The sequence below is a fragment of the Morchella sextelata genome (genome assembly GCF_020137385.1).
Source record: "Morchella sextelata strain SCLS chromosome Unknown scls_3, whole genome shotgun sequence".
Taxonomy (NCBI): Eukaryota; Fungi; Ascomycota; class Pezizomycetes; order Pezizales; family Morchellaceae; genus Morchella; species Morchella sextelata.
Genome location: NW_025408618.1, coordinates 2,737,902 through 2,764,949, shown reverse-complemented (window position 1 = coordinate 2,764,949; position 27,048 = coordinate 2,737,902). Strand labels below are relative to the sequence as shown.

Here is a 27,048-nt window from a genome sequence, read left to right as displayed (position 1 = left end):
ATATAGTTTCACGACCTCGTACACTTTTGTATCCAACAAAATATTCAGCTAACGCAGCTTTCATTTCGTGCAGCAGCCCATAAACCCATCCCCAATTTAGAGACACCAGAATCCATACGAACGAAAGCAAGAGAAAAGAAAAGGATACAAAATACCTCCCACAGACGCATAGCAAACAAAAACCAAAACAAAAGTGAGCGTAAACATTAAGACAAGACAAAAAAAAAAAAAAAAGCAAACAAAACGAAATTAGATCCAGTCCGCATCTAAAAAGACTTTTTTTCTCCGGTCCCTTCGTTCTCGTCAACGATTTCATAAGACCCATCTAACTGCCCAGAGTATAAAATACTGATGAAAAATAAGCCACAGTCAGCACTGTACTAAGAGATAGGCTTTTAGTGGTGTATCGCTGGCCACACCCAGCTGCCTAATGCGATCTATACAGGTTACAATTTGAAACTCCAAACAAGAACATCATCCTAGTACTACATGCCGCCAACAGGCCCATGCACCCCCCCACCTCCTCCGTACCCACCTCTCCCAAATGAAGCACCCCCACCCCCCCACGGTTGTTGTTGTTGTGGTTGATGTGCCTGATATGGCAACCCCCCGAATGATGGGGCGTTCCTATCAAAACTTTGCATGCCTGGCTGAGATCTTGTCACATTCATTGGGACTCCTCCAACAGCGGGAGGGTTCCAGCCAAACCCGGATTGTGGAAAGCGGTGCTGCGTTATATTATTGTTGTTGACAGCATAGTTAGAGGGGGCATTGTAAGGGTGCCTGTTCCCAGATGCAGGGACAGGAGGCGTGGTGTGAGGAGCGTTGTGGGATGATTGTTGTGGTACAAAGCGGGGAGGATTAGTGAATGGAGGATTGGCCATTACGTTGTGTTGTTGTTGGGGGGAAGGGCCTGAGGAGTTGAAGTGATTTGGCTGCTCAAAGAAATTATTACGATGCTGCTGTTGATGCTGATGCTGTTGTTGCTGAGATTGCGATTGCAGCTGCAGCTGCAGCTGTAATTGCTGTTGTTGCTGCTGCTGTTGTTGCTGCTGATGGTGATGGTTTTGAGGCTGCTGCTGTTGTGGCTGGGGATGTGGCTGGGGCTGTTGCTGAGGGTATCCAAGATGTCCCATATTTACTGGATTTTGTGCGTTGAACCTGTCATTTGGCGTTTGAAATTGACGGTGGGGCGTCACAGGTATATAAGGCTGTGGAGTGAAATTGTTATTGGGAGGGTTGAAATTTGGCATATTCGGATTGAAACTAGGGGTATTTGGATTGAAGTGCGGCTGTAAAGGCATGTGCGAGTTTTGGAACTGTAATCCCGGGTTCTCATATTGAGGGTAATAATTTGGATTGACCGCAGGAACCGAAGGGGACAATATAGGAAAGAACTGAGAGCGGCCCGAAAAATCATCAGGCTGTTCTTGTTTTCTCTGCTTATCGTTCTGTTTAATGGGCGGAGGCGTCTCAGGAGGCGATACAACAAAGTCCTTGAAGATGCGTTCCCGAGCGGCCCTGTAGGCTTCCTCTCTCTCCTCTCTGCTACCTGTTCGTGCCGAGCCATCTCCAGAGGAAGTTTCGGAAGATGGTTTTTTCGGTGTATTTGAGTTCCGATGCTCGGGAGGTGTATCAGACCCCTTTTCGGAACGTGTTCGCCGCATAATTTTCATAGGGGCAGCGGATCCGTTAGCTGCAGAATTGAGCTGAAGAGCCGCGGTTGGCTTGTCTCCTAATCTTACAGGAGGGCTAAAAAAAAAAACAATCTAAGTAAATAAAAGTTCCTCAAATGTCTGTTTGATTGGGGTCCATACATTCTGGCGTGTTGACCTCTGTAAAATCTTACACTAGCGCCGGTGGCATCCGCAATGTGGGTAAGTCTGTAATATTCAGCCATTTTATGGGCGAGCAGACGTTGGTACGCATTGATGGGAGGCAGGTCAAAAACATCGCAGCTGCATTTGATTAGGTTTAATCTTTCCACATATGACCAAGCTGAACGTACATATTGTCTTGGATGAAATTAATGACATCGTGCTCCAGTCTTATCACAAACAAGCGATCACGAGGGGTTTCCAAAGCGTTTAAAAGACGCTCATCGGGTTCATCAATAAGCATTGGAACTACGGGCTTGAGCTGGTCGGCGAAAGGCTCGGGAGATTGGGACTGCGACGACACGACTATCACTGGGGAGGAGTCTGCACAGTCGGATATGACAGAGCTATGTTCACTGTCGCGGGACACAAGCCCCGGAACATGACCTTCTGACTGACTGGGAGCTATATTTTGTGACTGGGAGCTTGTAAGCAACAAAGGCATATTTTTTGGGCATCTCGGAAGCAGGTATACCCACAGTAGCTGGTTCAGCAGGGTTTCCCTGTGTGGCCACCGAAGCATTTCCAGTGGGCTGACACAGATCCGAGGTGCCGTTATGAGGAGATGGTTCTCCGCTCACGGTAGTATGACTAGTTCCTAAGTTGAGACCTCCCAGAGATTCTTGAATTAAGGAAATATCTTGGGGGCAAGAGCGAGGCTGTTGTGCGCCTTGTTCGAGTGGGGTTGAAATAGGGTACACATCGTCCGAGATTGTGGAGGTAACAAGGCTGTTTTTATTGCTGTCATGAGCGATTTCGGCGCTGGCGTTCACTGGTATGGGAGAATCCGCCTGGGATTCTTTCGCATCCATAAGCTGTAAATGAGAAAACAATGTTAGCACAAATTTAGGAGGCCAGCGTGGTGCAAATGAGAGATTACCTCAAGACCACTGTCAGAAGGGTTGACGGGGATGTCAACTGCAATAGTTGCTGTTGTTGTGGTTTTTGTTGAGGCGTCGGCGGTGGTGGTGGTGATGGTGGTGGTTGTGGTTGTGGTGGTTGGAGCCGTAGTAGCAGTTGAAGAAGCTGAAAGAACAGGAGCGGGTGATGAACTAGACATCTCCGCCAAAAGCTATGCAGCTGGAAAAGAACAAAAGACGAGAACTAAACCAAGAAAGCTCAAAAGGAAGTTGTTGGAAATTGCGATGCTCCCGAGACATGCTCCAACGAACACATTTGCGAAAGATCGAAGCAAAGTGGGGTGTAGCAGCAACAGGGGGGAGAAGAGAGGTCCAGATGAAGGAGGAAGGCGATGAAGCCTGGGAGGAAGGCCAGGTTTTAAGTGCAAAGAGAAAGGGAGAACATGTAGTAAAGATCTGAGGGGAATTCTTTTATTTTAATATAACTACTGTAAGGAAGATAGGAAAGACCTCCTTCGAGTAAAATAGAAGAATGAGATTGTGGACCTGGGTGGGGGTGGGGAGCAGAAAGAGTGAGAGAAAAGACTTCAGTGTTGCCTGGCCGCCAAACTTTCAAATTGTTGCCCAAAGTGATTTAGTGCTTGGCAACCGCCGCGATAGGCTCTTTAGAGATCTGATACATAGATCTGATTAGTCAGCCAATGAGGATCGAATGGGTGCATTTGTGCACAAGAAACGCTGTGGAGCGGCAGACTCCCGTTTTGGCAGTTAAGGCAAAGAAAACGAAAGAAAGCCCGATTTACGAGTTTTTGTATGTATGTAGGTAATGAAAGTAACATACGCCCATTTTTTTGCCTGTTGAGCGGTCCTGGTGAATACAAAGGAGAGTACCTGCAAAAATAAAACGGAATAATGTATGACCTACAAGGTGTCGTACTACATGTAGTCACATAGTCACTGACACACATACACCTGCACCCCAGAATATCTTCCGTACACAAGTTCGCCTCGGATTGTTCTGCTAAGAGAGAGAAAGATATTCCTTCAATTACTTACACTAGCACTACCTCCTCTAAGACTTAACTCTCTCCTATATTGGTACACATACTATATCGTTTCACTATCAACAACGTCCCTTTCTTCATCGCCTTTCTCTTCTGTTCTTCAATCACTCCCCATCCTCCACAAAATTTCTTCCTTCTTTCCAGCAATGTATCGCTCTAGGGGTCCTTTTGCCCCTTCTGCCTCGTCATCTCGTGCTTCTGCTTCAACAAAGTGCCAGAAATGCCTTAAGCTTGGTATTTGACAACACAGCTCTCTTCTCTGTCATCTTCTCTTCACGCCAGACTATTTGCTGATTGATAACCATCTAGGTCATTACAGTTTTGAATGCAAAGCCGCTGCTAGTGAACGCCCATACGTCTCTCGCCCTTCGCGGACTCAGCAACTACTGAATCCCTCACTACGCCCAGCTCTTACAGAGTCGGCGCCCCCCTCTGATGCGGTCATACTCAAGAAGAAAGGGACCGCAGACGAAATATTGAAATCGAAACAAAAAGAAAGGGAGAGGGACCGTGCACTAGACCGAAGCGACCGCGGCCGCAAAAGGCGGCGAGAAAGGTTGGTGACTCCTTAATCTTGTACCATGACCATCTCTAAACTCTTCAACATAGTCCATCGCCTGGCGCCGCATCACGTACCCGTTCGATTTCAACAGGGTCTACATCCTCGTATTCCAGCATCTCTTCGGGCCGCTCCCCTACACCACCAAACTACTCACAAGACCGCGCAGTAGCCCATAATTCCCCCAAAACCCGCCGTCGTAGTAATTCCCACGCCCGAGATCATCATGAACGATCTGTTCGCCGGAAATACCGCGATTCGCCATCTCCCGGTCGGAGAGGCCGTAAAATGAGTCCAACTGATTTCTCCAAGAAAAAGACAAGGAGCCCCTCTCCGAGACGAGCAAGACGAAGGTCATTCTCACCAGCCGAAAAAATGTCTGTTTCGCCGGCAAGAAGAGGAAATGGCGGACCCATAGTGAAGAGACCAAGTCCGCCTAGAGAGAGAAGCTTGAGTCCATTCACGAGGAGAAAACTTCTGACAGAACAGATGCGGAGAGGGCCAGGATAGATAAGCCCTAAACAATAGCTTTAGCAAGAAAAACTTCCCTTCACACCTCATTTTTATTATTATTTGAAATATCTCTTATTCATCTTGGGCACCGTTTTTATATTTTTATGAACTGGCCACTGCTGTTATTCTTTCAGCTGGCTTCAATTACGCGTTTTAGCGCAACACACATTATTGTACATTATACCGGTTATGCTCCTTGCCCATCTGGAATCGCCACTGTAATTTTACATGCACAAAAGAAAGAGAGAGAAAAGAAGAGGTATAAAATATGAAAAACATGTTATTAATTTTCAATTTCCCCTCCAATTACTAGGTTCCCGGTCATAGTTCCTCACTATCACTGTCCCCCTCTCCCGCCGCTTCCCTTTCCTTTTGGGCCTCCCTCTCCCTCTCCATAACCATCACCCCTAAGTTTCCCTCCACTCCATCCATCTCATCTCCGTATTCTTTGTTTTCGACCTTCTTCTTCTTGGCCTCTTCAATCCTCGCCCGGATAATCTTTGCGATTGCCACATCCGTTTTCATATCCAGCTTTTCCAGCTTCTTGTCAACGTCTCGCTTTAAATCCCAATTCGGTTTTTTAGGTTGTAGGCTGAAAAGATCGATCGCTTTATCGTTTTTTTCGTCTGCCAGCTGTTGTTCCTTAGTTTTGGTAACAATTGCTTCGGCAAGGTCCTCTAGAGTGTCGACACCGTTCGTTGGGGCTTGTGCAAATCCCATCTTTGGCGCACGTGATTCTATGTCATAATTGCGCCCAGAGAGAAGGTGAGAGGTATCTTTTTCCCCCGAGGGCGAAGATGATTTTGAGAGCGCTTCTGATGCGGGAGCATCAGGAATTTCTGTGTCTGTATCGGTAGAGGTCGGTTGTTTGCGTTTTAACGAATTGAGTTTTGCAAGACGTTCTTTGCGCGCTGCAGCTGCAGCATCGAGTGAAGCTATTGACGACATCTCAATCGGTTCTAGCTTATGTTCGTATTTTTGGCGGGAATTGTGGTATTGAAGTGAAAGCTTTGAGGTTTAGAAGCTCTAGGATCCTCGAGAGCGCGAGGTGAGGCTCACACACGCCAAGTCACTCGAAAACCGGGTAACATTGAAAGTTTCCCATATTGAGAAGCAGAAAAGAAAAACCCTCACGGCGAAACGGATGAAATAACTGCATGAAGACGCCTCTTCTCCTATCGAACAATGCGTCAATGTCGTTGGGCCTTCTCTCATTGTCGACCCGACGGTCATCTCCAACCTTGCCGTTCCTTGCGCCGAGCTTGTCTTGGAATTCGATAACAGTGGTGGGGGCGGGGGCGGGGATTCATATCCAGAGAGTTTTGGGTCGAGGTGAATATATCTCCCAATGTTAATTGAAAGAGTGGGGGCGATTCGATTAAATCCAAGAAACTTGGGAAAAGAGAGACTAATGGGTTAGGTAAAAGCCACAACATCAAAAGTAGAACCGCGACCATTACAAGGACTTAAATCAACCTCACCCTCGCCCCCCCGAATACCAGTCGCTCTGAAGAAGCCAGTCGCCCTGAAGAAGCCAATACCGCGCCGAGTAACTGTTGCGCCTTCTCAGAAGCGGCCAAGAAAGGAGTCAGCAAAAAAACGCAGCTCGGATGCGGTAGCCATATGGCATCAAGCACACACGAGTCCAATGGAATCGGTGGCAGATGAGGTCTTGAGGGAGGATGCGGACGATGGATTCACAATGCGTGGGGTATCATGCTTGGCTCGGGAATACTCTGAGGATAGGCTTCGCAAGCTTATTCCCTTGATTTTATCTGAAGGGCACAGTTCTAAAGCAATGGCAAAAGGTTGGGCAAAGTTAGATCCGAAAGAACGTCGTCATGGTGTTTTAATAAGCGTTGCTGGATATCTCCTCGAAAAAAAATGCCCAAAGATCTGCATGAGACTAATAGAGTGTTGTATCCATGATACACATGTACCAAATCCGGAAGATATTTCATTGGCGATAGAGTATCTGGTTGCGTTGGAATTTCGGGTTCGGAAAGGAAACAGACGGTGGTTACCACCACCGAGGGAAAGGATTGAGAAAAGGGCTTCGAGGTACATCGAGCTTCTCATGCAAATACTACAGATAGACTACGGGGGGGCCCTCAGTGTACGGCAGTCGACGATATATAGGCTTATTCAGGGTGCATCCTTGGAGGGAGTTGAACGACTTTATGATGTCGTCGAAAAGTCCAGGGTGATTCTTACCACCGATACTATTTTACACTTCATTCATCGGTTATCGGAGCCTGAGAGGTGGCCTAGAGCCTATTCAATCCTCGAAAAGCTTACGGGGGATCCCAAAAGGGATCTGAACCTCCCGCAGGTGTGGAAGGGATTTCAGACGATGTTCTATAAAGCGACCTTCATTGGCGAGGAAGAGAGCAGCAAGGTTATCCGGATGATGCTCCAGTGCGGAATTGGGCCTGGAATAACCTCCTACAACATACTCATGAGCAAAGCTGTTCGCGATAATGACGATAACAGCTTGACCGGAATATTTCGGCAGATGATTGATAGCGGCTTAAGACCATCGATGGTTACATTTGGGCTTCTTCACAATTTCTACAAAAACAGAAACCAGGAGCAAGAACGGATAAACGTCGTTCGGGATGCTATGCAGTTGGATAGAAAACTCAACCGTGTCATTGCCACAGACATCCTACACGCTAAACTCAAGGCTACCGAACATTACTTTCCGGTCCTGGAGGAATACCTAAACCTTTTCAACCCGGGACCTCTCATTCCCCTGGGGATTGCCCCTGCGGAACTCGGTAATCCACGGCGACAAGCCATCCAGGACAGACTTGAGCCAAACCATAAGACAATTGCCGTAATGGTCCATGCATTCACTGTTCATGAGCAAGATTCGTCGGCAGTATGGACAGCCTACAAACGCTACCACAGTATTGTCAAAAACGAAGAAAGTGAATATTGCGAACTCATTCGTAAAGCCGGTTGCTATATACCGAATTCCTACATGTTTGCGCTTGGACAACATGTGGGCACTCTTCAGTATGCTGTGATGATCATGGAGGATATGCTGAAGCCCAACTCCGTTATTCACCCAAACGTTCATTCTTGGTCAATTTTAATGCATGCAATGGCGAAGAATGGGAAGGTCGAGCATGCGGAACAAGTTTTAGGTGCGATGCGGCGGAAAGGTATCCAGCCAAATGTTGTCACTTGGACTTCATTGCTGTCAGGATACGTGAGGGTTCAGAGTATACGAAGGGCAGGGGATGTTTTGCGAAGGATGGATGAACACAATGTGAGGCCGAACAGCTACACTTTAAATCTATTAAAAAGCATTGTTGATTCAGACGAGCTTGCAAAAGGCATGATGTCAGACGGGGAGCCTGAGAATCTAGGGGAACAAACGTTCATGGATAATGATGCTCTAGAAATAAAGGAGGAGGGTCCGGAAGATGTAATAGATAGGAAGATGACGGAAGATGAGATCGATAGGCTCCTGATGAGGAATGGAGGTGAGGCGAGCAGAGATACGGAGCTATCACAAATGTAAAGATCGTACTTTGTATACTTTTGCAATACTTCATGTAAATATGATGAGGTACATGGGAGGGTTTGTTATGAAGTACATAGTAGATTGCTCTGTTTTATTTTATACCATAGATGAAAGTATTTTTGCATTTATATACTTAAACTTGTATCATTTCTTCAGACGCTCTTTACACCGCTGCTGCAGTACCACAAGATCCTTCTTGTCGGCGCTCTGCATCAAATCACCAACAAGCAACGCTCTTCCAGCTAACGCATATGAGCGCTCAAAGTCTCGAAAGTAATAACGCTCCTCAGCCGCAGCTTTGATCTCAAGCGCCTCCTCTTTAGAGGATGGCATGTCTGTGAATGATGTGGAGAATTTTAGTCTCCTCTCTGCCTAGTTTTTTACGCAATTCAGTGAGCTTCTATCATTGGTAATAGAAAAATAGCCTTGGGGGGTATACCTGCTTGATTTGACACACTGGGCGCCATAACCGTTTCTCTGCCTGAAACCCCTCCTCCGTTTGGTTGAGCTTTGCTTGACGGTCCTTTTGGATGGTGCTCTCTTCTTCGTCAGAGAAATCAAAGCCACAGAGAGGATCGTCGTCCTCCATTGTTTGTTTATGGCGTTGGGTTATGTAGTTATGTGCTGTGAGGTGTAGAGTAGGTAGGTATGTACATGTAGTTAGTTGCAAAGTTTGTGCGGGCCCAGGATTGTTGCCACACTAGCCGCACATGGCTTATGATTAAGGTTCCGCAAAGTTGAAAAAGCTACAAGATGATTGAGTTTATATTTCGACCAGTACCGTTCTCAATAGATATATCCACTCAGGCATATAACGAATATTTCAATAACTCCTGTGGAGTGATTCCAATCTTAAACGCTCATCAATTGGTACTTAAGGTGTAGCACAAGACTTGAATACAAGCATATCATATCATTTCCGTTGTTTCCACCTATAAAAGAGTTGGGATTCCGTAAGTACACGTATATCTGGTGTGGAAAAGGCCCGATTGGGACTCCAACTGGTTACTTGTTTTCAATAACTAGGAATTAACTAATACCACAATCACCACAGTTATGTTAGTACTAGCTATTATTGTTACGGCGTTATACTCATGGCACCTACTAAATTGCATTATCTACCGGTATGACTAAAGTATTTGAAGGCTCTTATGTAAATGACTCGTTTGTCGAATTCGTTATCACACTGCATGTAGGTATTAGTTATATGTAGTACCTAGTTGCGAATATTCGAATAGCACCAGGACCATTATCACCATAATTTGTCTGGACCTTGTAATAAAATACATGTGCGTTGTCGATGTAGAATTAATGCATAAATATATGTATATGCATCTAGGAAATTGGTAATATATTTAATTGAAGTATCGAAATATCTAGATCTACCGCGGCCATGTACACTATTTAATATTAAGTCACTTTATCTCCCCCGGCAAACAACCCCCCTAAGCAACCACCCCTTAAAGCCACCAAAGCCTACGATTCCCGAATAATGGGGTCCCATGGTTTTTATCTGGACAAAACAATCCTCGGATATGTACTGCAGCCCAAAGTTCGTGGTTCGGTATATATCTGGCACTATTTTCGCCCAGTTTGAAGAAAATCGAAGAGTAGGTAGACGCTAACTTTCTCAAGTATTCATAACACTATGCTTTGATAATTCCGATATATCTTTCTGGTTGTGGTATGTCGATGGCTGCGTCTTGGGTATTAATAGATAATTCCATTTAACGGATGCAAATGGTTATCCTTACTGTAATTATAAACTGAAATTTCAAACACAGCTACAGAATGAAACCCCACAACGTTTATAATCAAGCCGAAAGAATGCGTGTAATTGAGGTATGTTGCGTTCTTGGTGGCTCTTGAGATATCAATCATCAGGTATCACTCGGTCAATCGATTATCGCGAGTCGGTCTTTTACACATGTATTTATCGACTCGGTTGACCCAGCTTCTATCAACTAAAGAAAACAAAACCGCAACGCCAATATCATGGCCAGCAATCCAGCCACCTCCATAATAAGAAGACTCGATAAGACGCCCCTTCGTTAGGCGGGCATGTGCGACTTCTGAAATCTATAGACGAAGACCACCCTTTCGCTATAGGCAATCTAACAAGCAAGAAAGCTCCCTCTTTCTGTACCCATCAAACGAAGAACTAGGAAAAAGTATTTGTAGTCGTCGGACAAGCAATTCTTGGCGAATCATATCTATTCGTGATAAATTAAAATATTATTCTTCCTCAGACACCTTTGATCGGCATCTCCAAAGAGGCAACCATAACATATATGGTGATTAGAGATACAGGTGTCACTGAAAAGTTGCACTGAAAAACTCTATTACTTTTGATGGGAACTTTTGCCAGACATTTCATTTATTTATCATGAAGCAAAAAAAAAAAAAAGAGAGGGAGAAAGAAACCAAATCCAAAACGAAAAATTGTTTAAGAACGGGGCTTCTCCTTCTTCTCCTTCCATAGACTGTAATATTAATTAGCTTTAAATCCGCACCAAAGTTGGAATCGGGGATACCTACGCGGAAAGACCGACACCGGAAACCTTGACGACCTTGAAACGAACACCGGGAATATCACCCTTGGCCTTTCCCTTACGTCCGAAACCGGCGAGCAGGACCTCGTCGTTCTCATCAACAAAGTTTAAGCAACCATCGTTGGGGACTATTACACCAAATTCCCGTTAGCCACCAATTCCTAACCAGTTACCGCACCCCATTTCCATTGTTGTTCCTCATCCTTTACCCAGGCCGCCCAAACCCCCACCTCCCCAACCACATATTCGCCACCCATGTTCGGAGCAGAGGATTTCATACCGAAAGCGGTGACCTTCTTTCCGTTCTTGATAAGCTGTACCCTGACACACTTTCGGATGGCAGAGTTAGGCTGCTTGGCCTCGACACCGACCTTCTCGAGGACGATTCCCTTGGCGTGAGAGGATCCACCGAAGGGAGAAGACTTGAAGGCAGTTCCTAAAAGTCTCTTCTTGAAAGACTGATCGGCCCAGCGACTGCAAGTGTGTTAGTAAATATCCTTGAAATTGCCGATTCCGAGCTGTAGTGAAGGAGATTCGTACTTGTCACGGCGGTGGGTGCGGAGCTTGCGCGCGGCGTTGAGACCTCTTGGTTTACCTCTAGAAAAACGCGAAAAAATCGTCAGTAATCCCCTACAACATTTTAACGAATGCTTGGATCTTTATTTAACTCACTTTCCCATCTTGAGTTATTTGGTGGTTGTTTCTGGCTGGGAGATTGTCGTGATGTCCTTGAGTTGTCGCTGGGTGTATAGAATGTTCTGTGTGGTCTGCGTTATCGGATTGTGGGCTAAGAGCAGGGTTTAGACCCTAGCAAGGGTGGATGTCAGTCACGCTGAGTCAGGTAACACATTACCCTGCCATAGAGTAACCTACAGCAACTGACCAAAAGGATTAGACAGACCGTATAGTAGTGTTACATATATCTATCATCACTCTACCGCTTGAGCGCTTTACACGCAGAGTACATGTATCTACAGTATACAGGCACAGGTGTATCGGTATTCTTACATGAGGCGCTGGCCTAGGCTACCTACATGTAGTACTCACGCTGAATGCTAAGAATTTGAATCTAGGGATAAAATCTTTTAAGTACTAAAGACCGTATTAGTGCCTGTGTAAGTCTCAAAATGCAGTTTCAGATCAATCATGGAAAAGAAGGTTGAGATCAAGTAGCAAAGGCATCATGTGCCTGTATAAAAAAAAAGTCTTTGCTCTTAGGTTACCTTTTCTCCAATAAACCCGAGAGACAGGGTCACTGTTACACACTACTAGCGAGAATAAAAAGTCTGTCCCTTTTGGTACGTGTGTGGACAAGAAAGATTGGTGTCCTACCTACGTACCAAAAGGGACAGATTGTCTTTCCCGCTAGTATTCCCAATGGGCCTAAACCATGTGGTATTTCAGATACGCATGAACCCCTTGGGTCTTCTTCATATGTAGGCCTTCTACGTATCACATGAAAGAGGCCAGTTATTATTTTACCAATATATATATATCGTTGGATCACCTGATTACAATTGCCGCGAAGCAGCTTATGTAAGTAGTATGTGTGTGGTACATCCAGCGAGTGATAGCGTGTGCATCATCTGGATACTCTAAAATGCAGCACTATGAGTCAAGAAAGATAGATGTGTCTTGCGAGCAGTGGAAATCTCCCACCATTACGATCTATCAAAGGTCTCTCTCATCTTATACCCTGCCTACATGTAACTATACCTCAATCCTGCCTATATATGATGTAACTATGCCTCATTCCTTTGGGATGTAATTTGGGGTATGTAATTGACTGACTGCAGGCTGGAAGTCTCAGTATTGATGTTGATTCACGTGCACGCGTACACCTTAAGTAAAGTATAAAATTCCGGAAATGCTTGTGTTACCAGTGCAGCTTTATCGGGCCTGCCGATTCCGGCGTCTTTCATCCGAGTTCCCGACAATCCTCACATGTATGTACGGTACATCCCAAACGGTCTCTCCGCATTGATACATTTAGCGGGTATATTGCTACATGCTTAGTATGCTTACTTATCGTTATAATAACTTTCGTAGGTCCCTCCCCCTCTATTGGGGGACAAAAAAATCATGTTCAATTGTAAACGTGTAATGGGGGTGGTAGAATTTGAAGTAGAGTAACGATTTAGCGGGTTACGGTGTGAAGAGCGGCATGGACATTTGTATGTAGCCTGGAAAGCTACATGCAGAGTATCTCATATTAGCCCTCTTCAGCCAGACCGACGGAATCCCCCCTGGAGCCTGTCAAAATATGAGTACAACATAACAGCTGCATTTATCCGTGGAGTAACTTAATCCAATATTCGGATCCCCCCAAAAGCATATATATGAACTCCTACGATAACGGTTACCTTTATGGTATGTAAATGCTAATAGGTCCCCCTACAAGCATTTCATTCTCAGCTGCAGGCACTCGCATATCTGGAACATGACGAAATATTCATGAACCAATTACTGTTCACCGTTCAAACACGTGTGCAAACCTCTCTAAGGAAAAAGCAGTTTCTATTTGAAAATCCGGGGAGTAAGGGTACTCTACCAATTGCACTGGCCTGACTACCTCATACTCTGGACCATGCAGCCTCGATGGCATCAAATGGTTTTGAGAATTACCGTTTGATTTTGATACCAACTTAATCGGCACATGTCGGGATATAAATATGTATGGATATTTGTTATCATAAACCGTCGATCTTGACCGACCCTACATGATTTTTGCTGGAAACACTTATCCGAAGGATTGCCGACTGATACGTACTGCATGAATTGCTGGATGATATTCGAGGTTTAAATATGCAACCATCTTCCAAAGAGATGAGGTGAAACATTCAGTTGTTATCTTTGAGCGGGGATCTCGGCGATAGAACAAAACCAATTTTTGTGCGGTGGTGGTTCGCCATGGAGGTTTCCTACTAACTCATGTATAAGTGCGGGATGACGATAAGTCGTTTCTTGGCAGAGCTCAGGTTTTTTTAGTTGCCGAGATACATGGGTTTTGACTAGAGCAAAGCCCCTTTCTGGATGGCTTTAGTGATCGCATGATGGATGATGCTAGGGTGTTGGCGATGAGCTTCGTCTAGCGGCTCAAGCGAACAAAGAACGTTATTCCTCCAAAGTCACTACTGGCTTCCTTCAAGCTCGAACAGATCGATTTATCATGACGTTGAAGGGATTTGAGTCAAGGGGAACATCTCAACCCTAATAGGCTCATCTAGGAGTCCATTTTATATAGAGTACATGTATATTGGAATGGGTGAACTAAAAATACATATTGTAACAAACCAAGATCCGTCATCACCAAGGGTTGGTTGGCTAGAGTACAGACGCCTGTAGAAGCTATGTTCCTGGGAAAGCTGAAATTAAAGACAAAGACGCGTTTACGTACCCGGAACAGTAAAGGTGATGGCAAAGCTCGATTCGTATAGGTGTTTTTGGATTGGCGTTATGATCGAAGCTCGCCATCGACAATTACCACTTTTCTTTTGCTCTTCACGATTCAACCCCCACAATCAAAATTTTCGCAACAATCACCATCACTACCAAAGGTATTACCTATTCATTTCCCTTTCCTTTTCTTTGCGTTCTTCTTACACAACTTTCAACACCAGCTGACACTTTCCTTTCTGCTAAAGCTTTCAGAAGAACTCGTATATAAATATATGTAATTAACTATAAATCTCTCTAGAAATTCCACCAAAGAAACGTCTCTTTGAGAGATTCCATCCATACATCAGTTCGAGGCAGCTGTGCAGCTGCCGGAGTGTGTCCGTTACACCCGAAGATTCTAGATCATCCCTGTCTACCTTGCTGCACGACTGCGTCTCGTTGCATCTTACGCTCCCAGATTCTGCAATTGCTCCCGTGCTCTTCAAATATTTATCATCTCGCCTCTGGCGCCCTTATTTTCTTAATTGTGATAAGGTGATAGCCGGGCTCGCGAACAGATACTCATTAACTCCCACCTCCCACCGCCCATTACACTCCTTTCCTCTGGTCGCCGCTGATTGAAGCTTATCCGGCCTTATCTGCCTCCCACAGCCCTCAATTCTTCAACAAAGCTTGCAGCCTCTCTACATCCTACTACATTCACTACACATCCGATGAAATTTGGAGAGGCGCTTCCTCAGCGTTCCGTACCGGAATGGCTCCCTTGTGAGTATTTACTCACCCCTTGCTCCTTTTGTCCCTTTATCTGAAAATTAATTACTGATCCAAAAATCTTTAGATAATCTTGATTATAGCGAAATCAAACAACTAATAAAACGATACACCACCGGGAAATCCCTTGTACAGGTACCAGAGCTGAAAACGGGGTTTGAAGATGAGTTCTTTGAGGTTTTCATGGACCAGTTGGGAAGGGTATGGAGTTCTTCACTGCATTTTCCACCAACGACAGGAACTGATCTTTATCATAGATCGATCTATTTGTCAAAAGTAAAGCTGGTGAAATCGATCGCCGTATAGGTATGTGCGAGATTTGTTAGATAGCGAGCTCCTCGCTGACGTGCGCCAGTTCGCTGCAATAAACAAGTTGCTCCACTTCGCAGACGGGACCCAACAGACGGATTAACGCCTCGAAAAGCGAGTCGTTACGCAAAGGTTGAGCAAGAGGTTGAACGGTAAATTCGCCCCAAATTCATCCCATCCTAGTGGCGGTACGACAGGTTGTGTTACAATGAACTGACAGGTATCTAGTGTGAGCTACGAAATCCAAAGTTTATCCCGCTTCGTGAATGTACAGCACACCGGCTTCATCAAGCTTTTAAAGAAATATAAGAAATGGACTGGTTCATCACATCTCACGACTCGTTTCCTACCAATTCTGGAATCGCCCACTTCCTTTCACAAGATTGATTTTGAAAAAAACGTGTTGGATCTCTCGGATCTATTGATTGTTGTACGGAGTGGGTTCGATTCTTTCAAACTCGCGGCCCTGACTGGGCAGTACAATCGTTCCCCCAAAGAGACCACATTTAAAGACAGCCAATCTTGTGACAACGGCAACTCTCACACAATAACATCTGAAAGCCAAGCTTATATTGATACTATCTTGGCTATGTCAGCTTCGAGTGGTGGTAACGGCGGAAAGGCAACATTCTGGGTTCACTACGACCATCTTATCGAGGTTCAAGTGCTTCTAATGAAATATTTGACATTGCAAACAACATCGCCGTCTTCTAGCATCCCATCAACGCCGCTGGCACACCGAGACTCGTGGCTTGGGCCTGTCGGGAAGGACGATGAGGTTGGTGTGGTAGTTTTGGATGATTTGGATAGCTTTTCTGATGTACAAAGCACCGCCACTATCGCCGAAGTCAACAAAGCTGGACTGCGAACTGCGGGACAGATTAGATGGTGTTCCAGAGATTCGGAAGCTGTTGTTGTAGTTTCAGATGCTTCCTCTACAATACTAAATGGCAATGATGCCCATTCTGGAGAGACACTAGAAGTCAAAATGAAGCGAAAGCACGTCCAAGGGTTACTTGAAATGGTGTCGCCCGGGTCCGATTCAAATTTTGAGTTGGCGGACGCTGAAGAGGCGCCCAAATTGAAAGAAATCAAGGGGTGGTTTGCCAGACACAAAAATGTTGCGCCTTTAGTCAAAATTTTGACGAAGCGTACAAGATTTGCAGACACCCCGGACGGCAGTCCAGTCTGGGCTCTCCTTGATTGGGATATCAGAATGTTCAAAATCACAAAGGGTATGCAGTGGATGAACGATCCAGAAGTAGATGACTTAGGAAGGGGTTTAAGAAACGGGACTACAATGAAATTTCCGCATGCAGTGCTTGAAGTGCAGTGGGAAGGGGAGGAGATGCCAGGGCTTGTGAGAGAACTTGAGACCAGTCATATGGTTAGTTTGCCACGTGGAGAGTTGCATCAACTAGACACTAACTGATTTTGTTTAGGTTGAGAACGTGAGAGGATTCTCACTCGACGTGCACGCAGTTGCAGAGCTCTATCGACCAAAGAAAATGACTGCACCATTTTGGGTAATATAGCCCTTTCCCCCTGTGTATTATGCCGAATTACTAACATTTAAATAGGTATCGGCATTGCAGAAAGATATTCGAAAAACACCAGTACACACACCGCGACACAGTCGGCGGGGTTCAGCACATTTAATATTTGCCCCAAATTCAAAAGCAGCATCAGTCGGGGGATCAACAGCGGTTCATGATTTTACTGATGGGTTTGATTCTTCAGCGACAGCGTATGAGAGTGGCTCGGGCACTGGTTACCGGAATGGAAGGAAATACAACAGGACCAAAAGTGGACTATCTGAAATCGAAAGCATCGGTGGTGAACGCTACTGGAGCGAGTTTAATGATGCTACGGACAACGAAGAGGAGCCTTATACAATAATCGTCAGTCGCAAAGCATCCTCCGATGATGGGTTTGATGATGATGACGACACACTTGGAGAATTTATCAAAAAAGGCTTTGTTTCTACGGGAATCAAAATACAAAGGTTCTTTATCCGGAGCCCCGAGACGAGAGCAGAACGCCGACCTCTCCTCCGTAAACCAAGCATGGCAAGCTCTCTGTCTTCAGGCGAGGTTGATGTGGAAACAGGAATGTTATTGAGTACTCGCTCTGCACACCGGCGCCGCGCTGCAACTTCGCGGTTCGATATTTCACAGTCTTCGACAGATAGAGCAGACATTTATTGTCTTGCGGGTGCTGTTTTCATTCTTTCTGTTACAGCCATTTTGGCAATGAACTCGACCATATTAAGTCATAAGCACAAATGGCGTAAAAGAGGGTTCACGGTAGATATCGAGGTTTGCAGTGCTGTGTTGGTTGCTTTGATAATGGCAGGAACAGGTTTAGTGATGTTTTTAACGAAACGATTGAGGGTTGGGGTATTGTATCAAGCGATGGTATGGTTGGCCTTTGCTTCAGTTTGCATTGGGAGTGGCGTGATCTTTGCTATCGTGGGAGAAAGCGAAGTTTGAATGGTTGAGATGGTTGGCCCTACGGCAATCAGAAACACCAGATGCAACATGAGGCATCTGGTGATGGATAACAAATGCAAGGGCCAACCACGACAAAGTGATGCTAACGACTTTCTTTGCCTTTTATTGGATTATTCATCTTTATTCCCTTTCTATTACATTCAAGTTCGCATGGGTCATTCATTAGATAAGCCTAAGGAAAGACAAAGGGCTTGATGCTCGACCAGAAGATTCGTCAGGTGTGTTCTTTTTTTTGCTGCGCTTCCTTTTGTCTCCCCAATTACTTACAGCTACGTACTGTCTCCTTGGTTTTCTCTCTTTCTCTCTCTTTCCTTTTTGCACTATAGCGACTGCAGTTCTGTTTTGTACAGAGCTTGTTATTTTGCCTTCATCTGTTTTGTTTTATAATTGTTAAAGTGGCTATACATAGCGTGTTGGGAGTCACGGCGAAAAGGGATGGCATATATCGATTTATTGTAATAATTACATATCCGCACACGCATGTATATACAAGCTTTATGAAGCTGCCTGCATTGGTAGAACCTGTATGATAGACAAATACAGTAAGCTTAGAAGGCAAACCGAAATCAACTGAAATCAATCATGATGTATTTGCCGTAGCATACGCGTATATACGTATATGCTTGTATTATCTGCTACTCTCTGTTCAAACAGTTAAAACAAGAAACTTGTTTTAGGCACCGGGTTAAACATCTTTTTTTGACAGCGGGTAAAAACTGTTGGGCATTCCAATCTTATTTCTAGAACCTGTTAGGGCTAGGGTGCATTTTATGGTTGGGGCGTTGTGGCTGTGCCAAAACGATGACGGATGCATCTTACCAGCCTCACCTCGCCGTTTCTGCTCGGTTAGTGTCACGTCAAATCCCCACCAAATGAAAGAAAGAAGTTACAGTCGGAGTAAGCGTGGACCGAGGAGAAGCGGAACAGACAGCTTAACTTAAAGAAGGAGGAGGTGGTGTTGGTGATGCCAGAGTACTACTAGTAAAGATAGAGATAGAGAAGAAGGAGAGTTGCATGTCTGAGGACCCTCTGAAACCTTCCATCTATCAACCGATCAAATCAACCTGTAAGAACAGGAGCTTCAACACGTTTTACTGGTAGAGTACACATATAGCTTCCACACCGGCAAGCCTCCTTCTCTTGTCCAATCCTTTTTAAATCAAGTTTTGGCCTCATCTTTTCGGCCCCCATTCAATTCGTGCCTCTAAACTCTTACCATAACGCATTATCACAAGCAACATCACGAAAAGGCTGTTGTGCTGATCTCTACGCCAGGTTTTCGCCAACAAAACCTCCGTCGAATGTTGACGTGAACCACCACCCCTTTCCCTCTCTCACCAAAGACCCTGCTTCCGCTTCCGAATCCCGATAACAAGAAAGACAGAGTTGAGGAAAAATAAAATAAAATAAAAAAGGTTCAAAAAAAGGAGGTTGACTTCCAAGAAAGAACTTAGACCCGACTCTTTGGATCTCCCGGCTTGAAAAAAAATAACAGACTTTCCAACCACCTTCTATTTTTCTTTGATCTCTATTATAAAAAATTTCCCTGTTACTCTCAAACTCAGCAACATCCAAAGCAGTCATGTCGTTCTCATCGAGTTCAATTGTTAATAAGCGCAAGAGGTTAAACTCAAGAACCTCCGACAATCGTCTTTCCATGGAGGGAAACCCTTCAAATCAGCAGCCAACCTCAGGCGAAGAGGCCGATGCAGAGCTCTCCTACGATTCTGCTCCTACAGCTGGAGTTGGCGCTCCGGGGGCAGATTCAGTCGCGGGCGGCCACCCGGCGAAGCGAGCTAAGAGGCATTCGCTGGACCATAATGATGTTGACGAAGGTGATAAATCGTCGACTACGGAAGCCAGCAGCGCCATCCAGGGCCGTGTCAGAGATGGGAGACGCCCATTGAGTGGTACGAGGACAAACTCGAGCGCAAGTTCCAGTAGCACTGGGAGTGTGGACGGGCCACCTGCTCCCCCACCTATGGCACCGCCAGAGAAGGGAGGTACATTGGCTCCCGCGGGGTATTCCATGAATCCTCCTCCCACTGATAGGCCGGTGAGGGTGTATGCTGATGGAGTATTCGACCTATTCCATCTTGGGTGAGTTTTATACTTGGGTTCCCGTTGTGCTTACCGTTTATTCGGGCATGTGGAAGAAAAGTGGAAAAAGAAAAGTTTCTAACACAGGTCATTGGGCGCCCAGGCACATGCGACAGCTCGAACAAGCGAAGAAGGCATTCCCAAATACTTATCTTCTTGTTGGAATCCCTAACGACACGGAAACCCACAAGCGCAAGGGACTCACGGTTCTTACAGACCAAGAGAGAGCAGAGACGCTTCGCCATTGCAAATGGGTGGACGAGGTCATCGAGAACGCGCCATGGATTGTTTCCCCTGAGTTCTTGGACGAGCACTCGATCGATTATGTCGCACACGACGATGAGCCGTATGCAAGTGCGGATTCCGATGACATTTACCGCCCCTGCAAAGAAGCCGGCAAATTCCTCGTGACCCAACGGACAGAGGGTATCTCGACTACCTACATCATTACAAAGTGAGATATACCGGCGCAATTGATTATCCGATCTTCGGTAGAGTGCTGACGCGGTAATGATAGGATCGTGCGTGATTACGAGAAGTATATCATTCGACAGCTCAAGCGGGGCACTAGCCGTCAAGAGCTCAATGTCTCTTGGCTCAAGAAGAACGAGCTCGATCTCAAGCGCCACGTCACTGAGCTGCGTGAAACCATCAAAAACAACTGGTCCACGACCGGGCGAGAGCTTCGGGACGAATTCCGAAACTATTGGGCGCCTGCCTCTCCCAGGTCGTCTTCGCCCTATCTCTTTGGGACATATGGTGGATCAGGCGGATCAAATAGGGATATGGGCGGCGAGAAGAGCCACCTTTCACATTTGGAACCGCCTTCCAGGCCACAATCGCCGCACACTGAGTTTGCGAATGGATATTCGCTAGGTCTCATCGGTGGAGTTAGATCTTGGGTGAGTGGATAATTGATCCCTGGCGGAAATATATTCAGATGAGATTTGAGATTAATGAAATCCGATTAGATGCGTGCAAGACAGACCCCACGTGGCTCCATGGCTCAGTCGGAAGCTTCATCTGACGACGAGGATGCGCAGAGTCCTCCCAAGGAGGGGCAAGAGAAGAGGTTACAGGCCAGTATCCAGAACGACATTAACGCCGGAGCGGACGAGGCCGTGACAAGCGGAAACAAGACTACGGAGACGCCAGTCATCCGGAAAACCAGTCCATAAGGGAGTCAGCGTGTTTGCGTGTCTTTTTATTTATTTCTGGCTTTAGTTTACTTTTCTCTCTATTAGCAACAGATGTCGGCATGTTATCCAAATCAAAGACTTGCCGTTCCAATTTTCATCTTCTTTCTTGATTTACGTTTCATATCTTTCTCTCTCATTAGTTTGTGGATCGGTGTTATATTTAGATGTCATGCAGTATGACTTATTGGTTTAATGTCTGGTGGACGCGGCGCGATGCTGAAAAAACTATATGCGAACGAACGAACGGGAGGAGGGTGGTCCATGGGAGGAGAGTTTACTAGCTATGTCAATCATTAAAGGCCCAATGCCGGGCAATTCGCATCAATGCTCTGCTTTGCTCTATGCCATCGGTCCTGTCTAGTCCTGTGAATGCCCTATTATGTAAATGTGTATAACAAAAAATAAGCTCATGAAGAAGTAAGAGGCTCTTGAAGCTTCACCCAAACTCCATAAAAGAAAAAAAAAAAAAAAAAAAAAAAACGAAAAGAAGCAAAAGGAAAAACGACCAATATCTACAATCCCCAAACTCAACCCAGCAGCGAGCTCCCATCCGACTCACTACTCCCGGCCCAAATGCCCCTACTCTCCAGCTCCACGCCCGCCATAGCCCTCGCCACATTCTCCAGCCGCCTCGTCACATCAACCACACTCATGGCCACCCTCGTGAAGTGGGCATCATTCGCCCTCCTGCGCTCCCCGGCCAGCAGCAGGTCCTCGTCCTGCTCCTGCACGGTCGCGGCGGACGAGGACGCACCAGCACCAGCACCAGCACCAGCACCAGCACCAGCACCAGCGGGGCCAGCAGCGGCGGGGGCAAAGGCTTGACGGCCAAACACGGTGTGCTTGTTGTCGAGGTCGTCCTCCTCACTGCGCATCCAGGCCTGGGCGAGCTCGACCTGGGCGGTGCGCAGGCTGGCGAGGGACTTTGAGTGTGTGCTGCCGAAGACGTGGTCGCCGGAGAGAGACACTTCTTCGAGCTTTTGTTGCATCTCGTGCCACATCTTTTCGTGGGCTGTTGTTGCTGCTACTGCTACTGTAGGTGCTGCTGTTGCTGCTGCGGCGTTGGGGTTGGGGTTGGTGTTGGTGGTGGGTGGCGGCATTGGGGTGGAGGTGGACGGGGAGGGCGGGGTGGAGAAGAATTGGCGGGTGCGAGAGGGGGAGGGCAGGTGCGGAGGGGAGAGGGCGGACGTGGTAGTGGTGGAGTGGGAGCGGGAGAGCTGCTGGGTGGGTGGGAAGAGGGCGCGGCGGGTTGGGGTTTCCCCTCCTCCTGCTCCTCCTCCTCTTTGTAGGCGTGAGGAGTGAGACATTGTGCAGCTGTCAGAATTCCTAGGGCTCGTACTGTCCTGCTGTGTTGGTTGGATATTATGCTGTATATTATGCAGAGAGGGAGTGTTTCATTGGCTGTGGGAGAGGGCGTTTGGGCTGCGCATGATATCACACACGAAAGGTGTGTGTGTGTTACCGCGTACCGTGTGTGTCACCGCGCGTGTGGAAAGGGAAGTGACCTGCGCAACGCCATTTCTGGCCGCAGGTGCTTGGGCCAAGTCTCGCATCATGGATTATCACTCGGTGTCTTATCTACTGATAGCCAGCCATTTGGGCACTACAGTGGAGTCTCGATAGTAGCATATGGTCGGGAACGGATTTTCGTGTGCTACTATCGAGAATATGCTTGTATCGAGAACAAATTTGCCCGTACCGACTCGTTTGGGATTGCCCAACTATATGCTACAATCGAGGATATGCTATTATCGAGAATGCTACTATCGGGACTCCACTGTACTAACAGAAATTCTGGATATAACAACAATTCTAGATATTGATAACTAATTACGTCTCTGCTGCCAGTGGAGTCTCTGAGGTAACGGATCTTCTCGATATCCACCGCAGGGCCTTCTTCTCAAGTACCAGCTCTTCATCTACATTACTGGCAGTCTCTGCCTCTTGTACCCAGCCTTCCACCATCTCGATCAACTCTTGCCATTCAGCTTCTTTCAGCTGTAGCTTTTCGTCAACAATGACTGTCCGTATAAATATCCACACGCTCTCATGCCCTCTGGCCATATCATGCGCATAGATTGCCGCGTCCTTCGTGATGCTGAATATATATCCACAATCATCACTGGGCGACGACGATTCCCGCGCTCTCCAGAACAAGAACAGCAGGAAGGACCAGAAGCTAGTATCCGACACATGCGTCCTACACAGTACCGCATGGCTCTCCACCAACTCCCGCAGCGGCGGCGGGGGTGGAACAGCATCCCCCCCATAATCACCGCCGTAGAACTTGTCGACGATAAACCGCGCATAGTTCCAAGCCTAACCCTACCCCTTCAGCAACCCATTTTCCCCTAGAGAAAGGGGTGGTTGAGTATTCCTCACATAATAGTTCCTCGGATGCGCCTCCCCACTCCTCCTCACCACCTCCAGCTCCCCCTCCAACCCACCCGCGCCCAGCACCCCCACCCCACAGCGCTCCACAATCCACCGCCGATACCCCCACAGACTCGGCGACTTGTTATGCTTCGCGAGATGGCTCGTCAGCACGCCCTGCAGCAGCGCCATCTCCTCCCGCGGCGTCACCACATCCTCGCCCAACCCCAGCTGCAAGATGCGCCGCCGCGTGTTGACGGCCGTGGTGTGTTCGGCGGCCACGAGGATCAGGATCAGGGTGGCATCGAGGAGGGCGCGGGCGTCGGACGCGCTCCAGGGCGTGGCGGGGTGGAGCGTGCTGAAGGTGTGGAAGGCAGGGGGGAAGGCGGCGAGGAGGTGGGTCTTGGGGATGGCGATGTGGGGGCCGGAGGTGAGGAGGGGGGTGTGGGGCGGGTGGAACTCGATGGAGACGGGGGTGTAGCGGTGGGCGCGGAAGAAGGCGGTGAGTTCGGAGGCGGGGGAGGGGTCGGGGGATGCCATGTTTCGGGGGTGTGTGGGCTTCTGGTAGCTGTGATATGTTGTGCTTTGAGCTTCGAGCTGGGGGGAGCTGCCGGTGCGGTTGGGAGGCGTTGCCAAGACTTGTTGCAGCCCTGTTTGCCCGGTTTCGAGTGCGTCTCGTCGGCCCCGGGTTTCAATATTTATGTTAATATTGATCCTAAACTGGAGTTGGTATGCGGTGTCGGGAGTGTGGCTTCCAAAACGTATTCCAAATAATAGCTATCTAAAGAAGTATTGATCGGCCCTTCTATCTACAGGCGCATGCAGATAGGAGTGAAGACGGATTCTTGTCGCAGCAACAGGGGATTGTAATTATTAATTCATGCAGGTGTAATATTTGTGTTGAAATATTCTCCTTTGGCGTGTTATCTAAATTTGGGATATCATGGTTTTCATTGGCATGTGTGAGTAGGCTGGTTTGAATGGTCAATCATAATAAGTGCTATATTCTAGGACATGCGTATCTATTGATAATACTGCTGTTCTAGGCCATATTGGAAGATCGGCCATGATCGAAGATTCGGCCGCGGCGGAAGGAGAGCTTGCTATAGCAGATATGAAGTGAATACCTTAATACTAAGCATGAGTTCACAGTACTACCTGTATGTACTAACTGTTCCCAAGATCGTAAGAATTGGTGAGTGGTTGGCTCCCGGGGGGGGGGGGGGGGCGTGTGGGTTTGTGATCTTACTATTCGCCAAAAATGCGCCTGCTATGTGTGTGTTAATATGGTGTTGATCAAAGTCATGATATTTCGTTGGATATCGAGTGTTCCGGTAAAGAAATCCTACCTCGCCGCGGCGGAATCTTCAATCATGGCCGATCTCCCAAGAAAGGTTCTAATTGGTTATAGAACTACACAATAAAGTAGATTGTAATGGCGAGGCCTAGATAGGTGAATAGGTGATAATCTTTTGCGTATCCCATTGATTTGGGAAACTATCGCAGCAATGGAGAGCACACTTAGAAGGTCCACAGCATTTCAATTTTATTGTCTAAACACGCCCACACACACCAAACAAACTAGCTATATACGAACCAGCATATCTATCCTCCCCACGACCGTGACCCAATTATAAGAAAACCAAGTAAAAAAAAAAAAAAGCTTCCCAAGGAATATATATACACAACGAGTACACAATTCTCAAGAAGCCGCACAAGAAGAGGGATAAGAAGAAGAATAAGGAGGTGGATAAAGAGGATGGTGATAAGAGGGCCCGGGTAAGAAGGATTAAACTAACTGGCAGTGTGACAAGGTTTTCGAGAAGCCCGTCCCAAAATAATAATAAAAAGCAGAATTAGATTTTATAAGGGTCTTGCCCATAATCAAATGCAAAGAAGGTCTTGATACGAAAAAGACAAAGGAAAAAAACGTGAGCTAGCTAGCTAGCAGCAGAGGAAGCAAGCCACCATCTACCAAGGAGCCGGAAGAGAGCCTACACCGGACGAAATCAGCTATGATACACAATCAACCACCACTCGATCAACGAGATGAAATACCTCCATAACCACCATAGGCCCCAATCCCATCCCCCTGCGGGAACGCCGCAACCCCACAAAAGCACGCGCACTGGCACGAAGCACCACCCTCATTCCACCCCGTCTGGATCGGCGCAGCAGCACCCCCCGTGGCCGTCGCCACCGCATCCGTCAGCTGGCTCGTCGAAGCAATCAACGTAACTGTTCCTACGGCAGTTGTCTCAGCAGCAGTGGCACTCCCGGTCGTCGTTGCGGCAGTCCCGTTCAGCATGATGGCCGCAGCCTTGAAGGTGTCGAACGACTTCTCCACTGTCGGATTAATGGCAAACACCATTCCCTTCCCGCAATGCGTGCCCGTCCGCTGCTTGCAGTACCACCATGTCGGCTCCGTGCCCGTCACGGTGTACTCCCATGTTGGGGCGGGGACGATGGTGTTGTTTGGGTTCGCCATGAAGCCCGAGTCGGGTGCGTCGGCCGCCTTCTTATTGCAGGGCAGGGCAAAGGTCGATTCTGTGACTGTGTGGTTCTGCGACATAAACACAAACTGGACCACGTCGTTTACCGCTGCCATGATCTGGCTGGGCGCATAGACTAAGCCTGCGGTGCCGCCGACAGTAACCTGTGGGAAGGGTCAATGATCGTTTCTCAGGTATTAGGAAAGGGTCACGCATATGCATAGCTACTTACAGTGTGTGTTGCTGGCCCACCTGAAGCTGCTGGCGCAGCCATGGAAGCTGTATATCCACCCATAGCCGTAGTCATAGCAGCAGCACTCGTGGCCTCGGCGGCCATTGCAGAGCTTGTCATTGCTGTGTGCACCATTGCTGCTGCGGCACTACTTGTACTGGCAACGTGCATCATGGCCGAGCTGCTGGATGAGCTCATCACCATGGCTGGGACGACAGTCGTTTCGGCGGGTGAGACCCAGGCGAATGTGACGGCTTCTACTACTGGGTGTGCCGCTAGAGATATGCCGGCGGCGGAGGAGACCAGGAGGGCTGTGGTGAATCTCATATTGGGCTTTTTGGTATCAGGAAATTACTTTATGGATGGAGTAGGACCGCTCAGCGGGGGAAGCAGTACGTGGGGCAAAGGAGTAGGAAGATGAGGAATATAAGATAAAGATATCGAGTCCCGACTCGCAAAGAGTACAATAAAGAGAAAGGCAAATAAAAGACGCAAAGAAGGAAACGACTCGGCCCAGGAAAGAAAGAGTGCAAGTAGGATGAGGAGTAAGTAAAGTAAGAAGGAAAGAGAAAACCGAAGGGGTGACAGAGAGCTTTATGTTTATATTCACAGCTTCCAAACTCTGCAGCCCCGTATGGAGTATTATGTGGGCACACGAGATGTCACCCACATGCGGACAGTACCTAGGCCTTCTTTCAGA

At 47.1% G+C, this 27,048-nt stretch overlaps 11 protein-coding genes across 11 annotated transcripts; 4 read left to right on the top strand and 7 right to left on the bottom strand.

The window, feature by feature from the left end:
• Nucleotides 1-485: 485 nt before the first annotated feature.
• H6S33_009540 (uncharacterized protein) lies at nt 486-2,937 on the bottom strand (the record flags this gene model as incomplete). Its single annotated transcript, XM_044840947.1, has 5 exons — nt 486-1,752; nt 1,818-1,958; nt 2,009-2,295; nt 2,357-2,692; nt 2,758-2,937. 5 exons carry the CDS (start codon nt 2,935-2,937, stop codon nt 486-488), a joined length of 2,211 nt encoding a protein of 736 aa, XP_044698355.1.
• A 1,010-nt stretch (nt 2,938-3,947) lies between these two features.
• Nucleotides 3,948-4,800, top strand: H6S33_009539 (uncharacterized protein; the record flags this gene model as incomplete). The annotated part of the gene is made up of 4 exons (XM_044840946.1): nt 3,948-4,035; nt 4,111-4,357; nt 4,411-4,562; nt 4,673-4,800. 4 exons carry the CDS (start codon nt 3,948-3,950, stop codon nt 4,798-4,800), a joined length of 615 nt encoding a protein of 204 aa, XP_044698354.1.
• A 394-nt stretch (nt 4,801-5,194) lies between these two features.
• Nucleotides 5,195-5,821, bottom strand: H6S33_009538 (uncharacterized protein; the record flags this gene model as incomplete). Its single annotated transcript, XM_044840945.1, has 1 exon — nt 5,195-5,821. One exon carries the CDS (start codon nt 5,819-5,821, stop codon nt 5,195-5,197), a length of 627 nt encoding a protein of 208 aa, XP_044698353.1.
• A 700-nt stretch (nt 5,822-6,521) lies between these two features.
• H6S33_009537 (uncharacterized protein) lies at nt 6,522-8,405 on the top strand (the record flags this gene model as incomplete). The annotated part of the gene is made up of 1 exon (XM_044840944.1): nt 6,522-8,405. One exon carries the CDS (start codon nt 6,522-6,524, stop codon nt 8,403-8,405), a length of 1,884 nt encoding a protein of 627 aa, XP_044698352.1.
• Nucleotides 8,406-8,552: 147 nt separating this feature from the next.
• Nucleotides 8,553-8,997, bottom strand: H6S33_009536 (uncharacterized protein; the record flags this gene model as incomplete). The annotated part of the gene is made up of 2 exons (XM_044840943.1): nt 8,553-8,780; nt 8,848-8,997. The coding sequence occupies 2 exons, from the start codon at nt 8,995-8,997 to the stop codon at nt 8,553-8,555; spliced, it is 378 nt and encodes a 125-aa protein (XP_044698351.1).
• A 1,857-nt stretch (nt 8,998-10,854) lies between these two features.
• Nucleotides 10,855-11,640, bottom strand: H6S33_009535 (uncharacterized protein; the record flags this gene model as incomplete). Its single annotated transcript, XM_044840940.1, has 5 exons — nt 10,855-10,891; nt 10,947-11,088; nt 11,127-11,434; nt 11,501-11,557; nt 11,633-11,640. The coding sequence occupies 5 exons, from the start codon at nt 11,638-11,640 to the stop codon at nt 10,855-10,857; spliced, it is 552 nt and encodes a 183-aa protein (XP_044698350.1).
• A 3,432-nt stretch (nt 11,641-15,072) lies between these two features.
• On the top strand, nt 15,073-17,931 carry H6S33_009534 (uncharacterized protein; the record flags this gene model as incomplete). The annotated part of the gene is made up of 7 exons (XM_044840939.1): nt 15,073-15,124; nt 15,198-15,331; nt 15,388-15,436; nt 15,486-15,591; nt 15,668-16,826; nt 16,882-16,965; nt 17,020-17,931. The coding sequence occupies 7 exons, from the start codon at nt 15,073-15,075 to the stop codon at nt 17,929-17,931; spliced, it is 2,496 nt and encodes an 831-aa protein (XP_044698349.1).
• Nucleotides 17,932-19,534: 1,603 nt separating this feature from the next.
• H6S33_009533 (uncharacterized protein) lies at nt 19,535-21,230 on the top strand (the record flags this gene model as incomplete). The annotated part of the gene is made up of 4 exons (XM_044840938.1): nt 19,535-20,052; nt 20,156-20,506; nt 20,570-20,954; nt 21,024-21,230. 4 exons carry the CDS (start codon nt 19,535-19,537, stop codon nt 21,228-21,230), a joined length of 1,461 nt encoding a protein of 486 aa, XP_044698348.1.
• Nucleotides 21,231-21,778: 548 nt separating this feature from the next.
• Nucleotides 21,779-22,351, bottom strand: H6S33_009532 (uncharacterized protein; the record flags this gene model as incomplete). Its single annotated transcript, XM_044840937.1, has 1 exon — nt 21,779-22,351. One exon carries the CDS (start codon nt 22,349-22,351, stop codon nt 21,779-21,781), a length of 573 nt encoding a protein of 190 aa, XP_044698347.1.
• Nucleotides 22,352-23,081: 730 nt separating this feature from the next.
• Nucleotides 23,082-24,164, bottom strand: H6S33_009531 (uncharacterized protein; the record flags this gene model as incomplete). The annotated part of the gene is made up of 2 exons (XM_044840936.1): nt 23,082-23,570; nt 23,634-24,164. The coding sequence occupies 2 exons, from the start codon at nt 24,162-24,164 to the stop codon at nt 23,082-23,084; spliced, it is 1,020 nt and encodes a 339-aa protein (XP_044698346.1).
• Nucleotides 24,165-25,595: 1,431 nt separating this feature from the next.
• Nucleotides 25,596-26,675, bottom strand: H6S33_009530 (uncharacterized protein; the record flags this gene model as incomplete). Its single annotated transcript, XM_044840935.1, has 3 exons — nt 25,596-25,618; nt 25,683-26,280; nt 26,349-26,675. The coding sequence occupies 3 exons, from the start codon at nt 26,673-26,675 to the stop codon at nt 25,596-25,598; spliced, it is 948 nt and encodes a 315-aa protein (XP_044698345.1).
• Between the last annotated feature and the right edge of the window lie 373 nt (nt 26,676-27,048).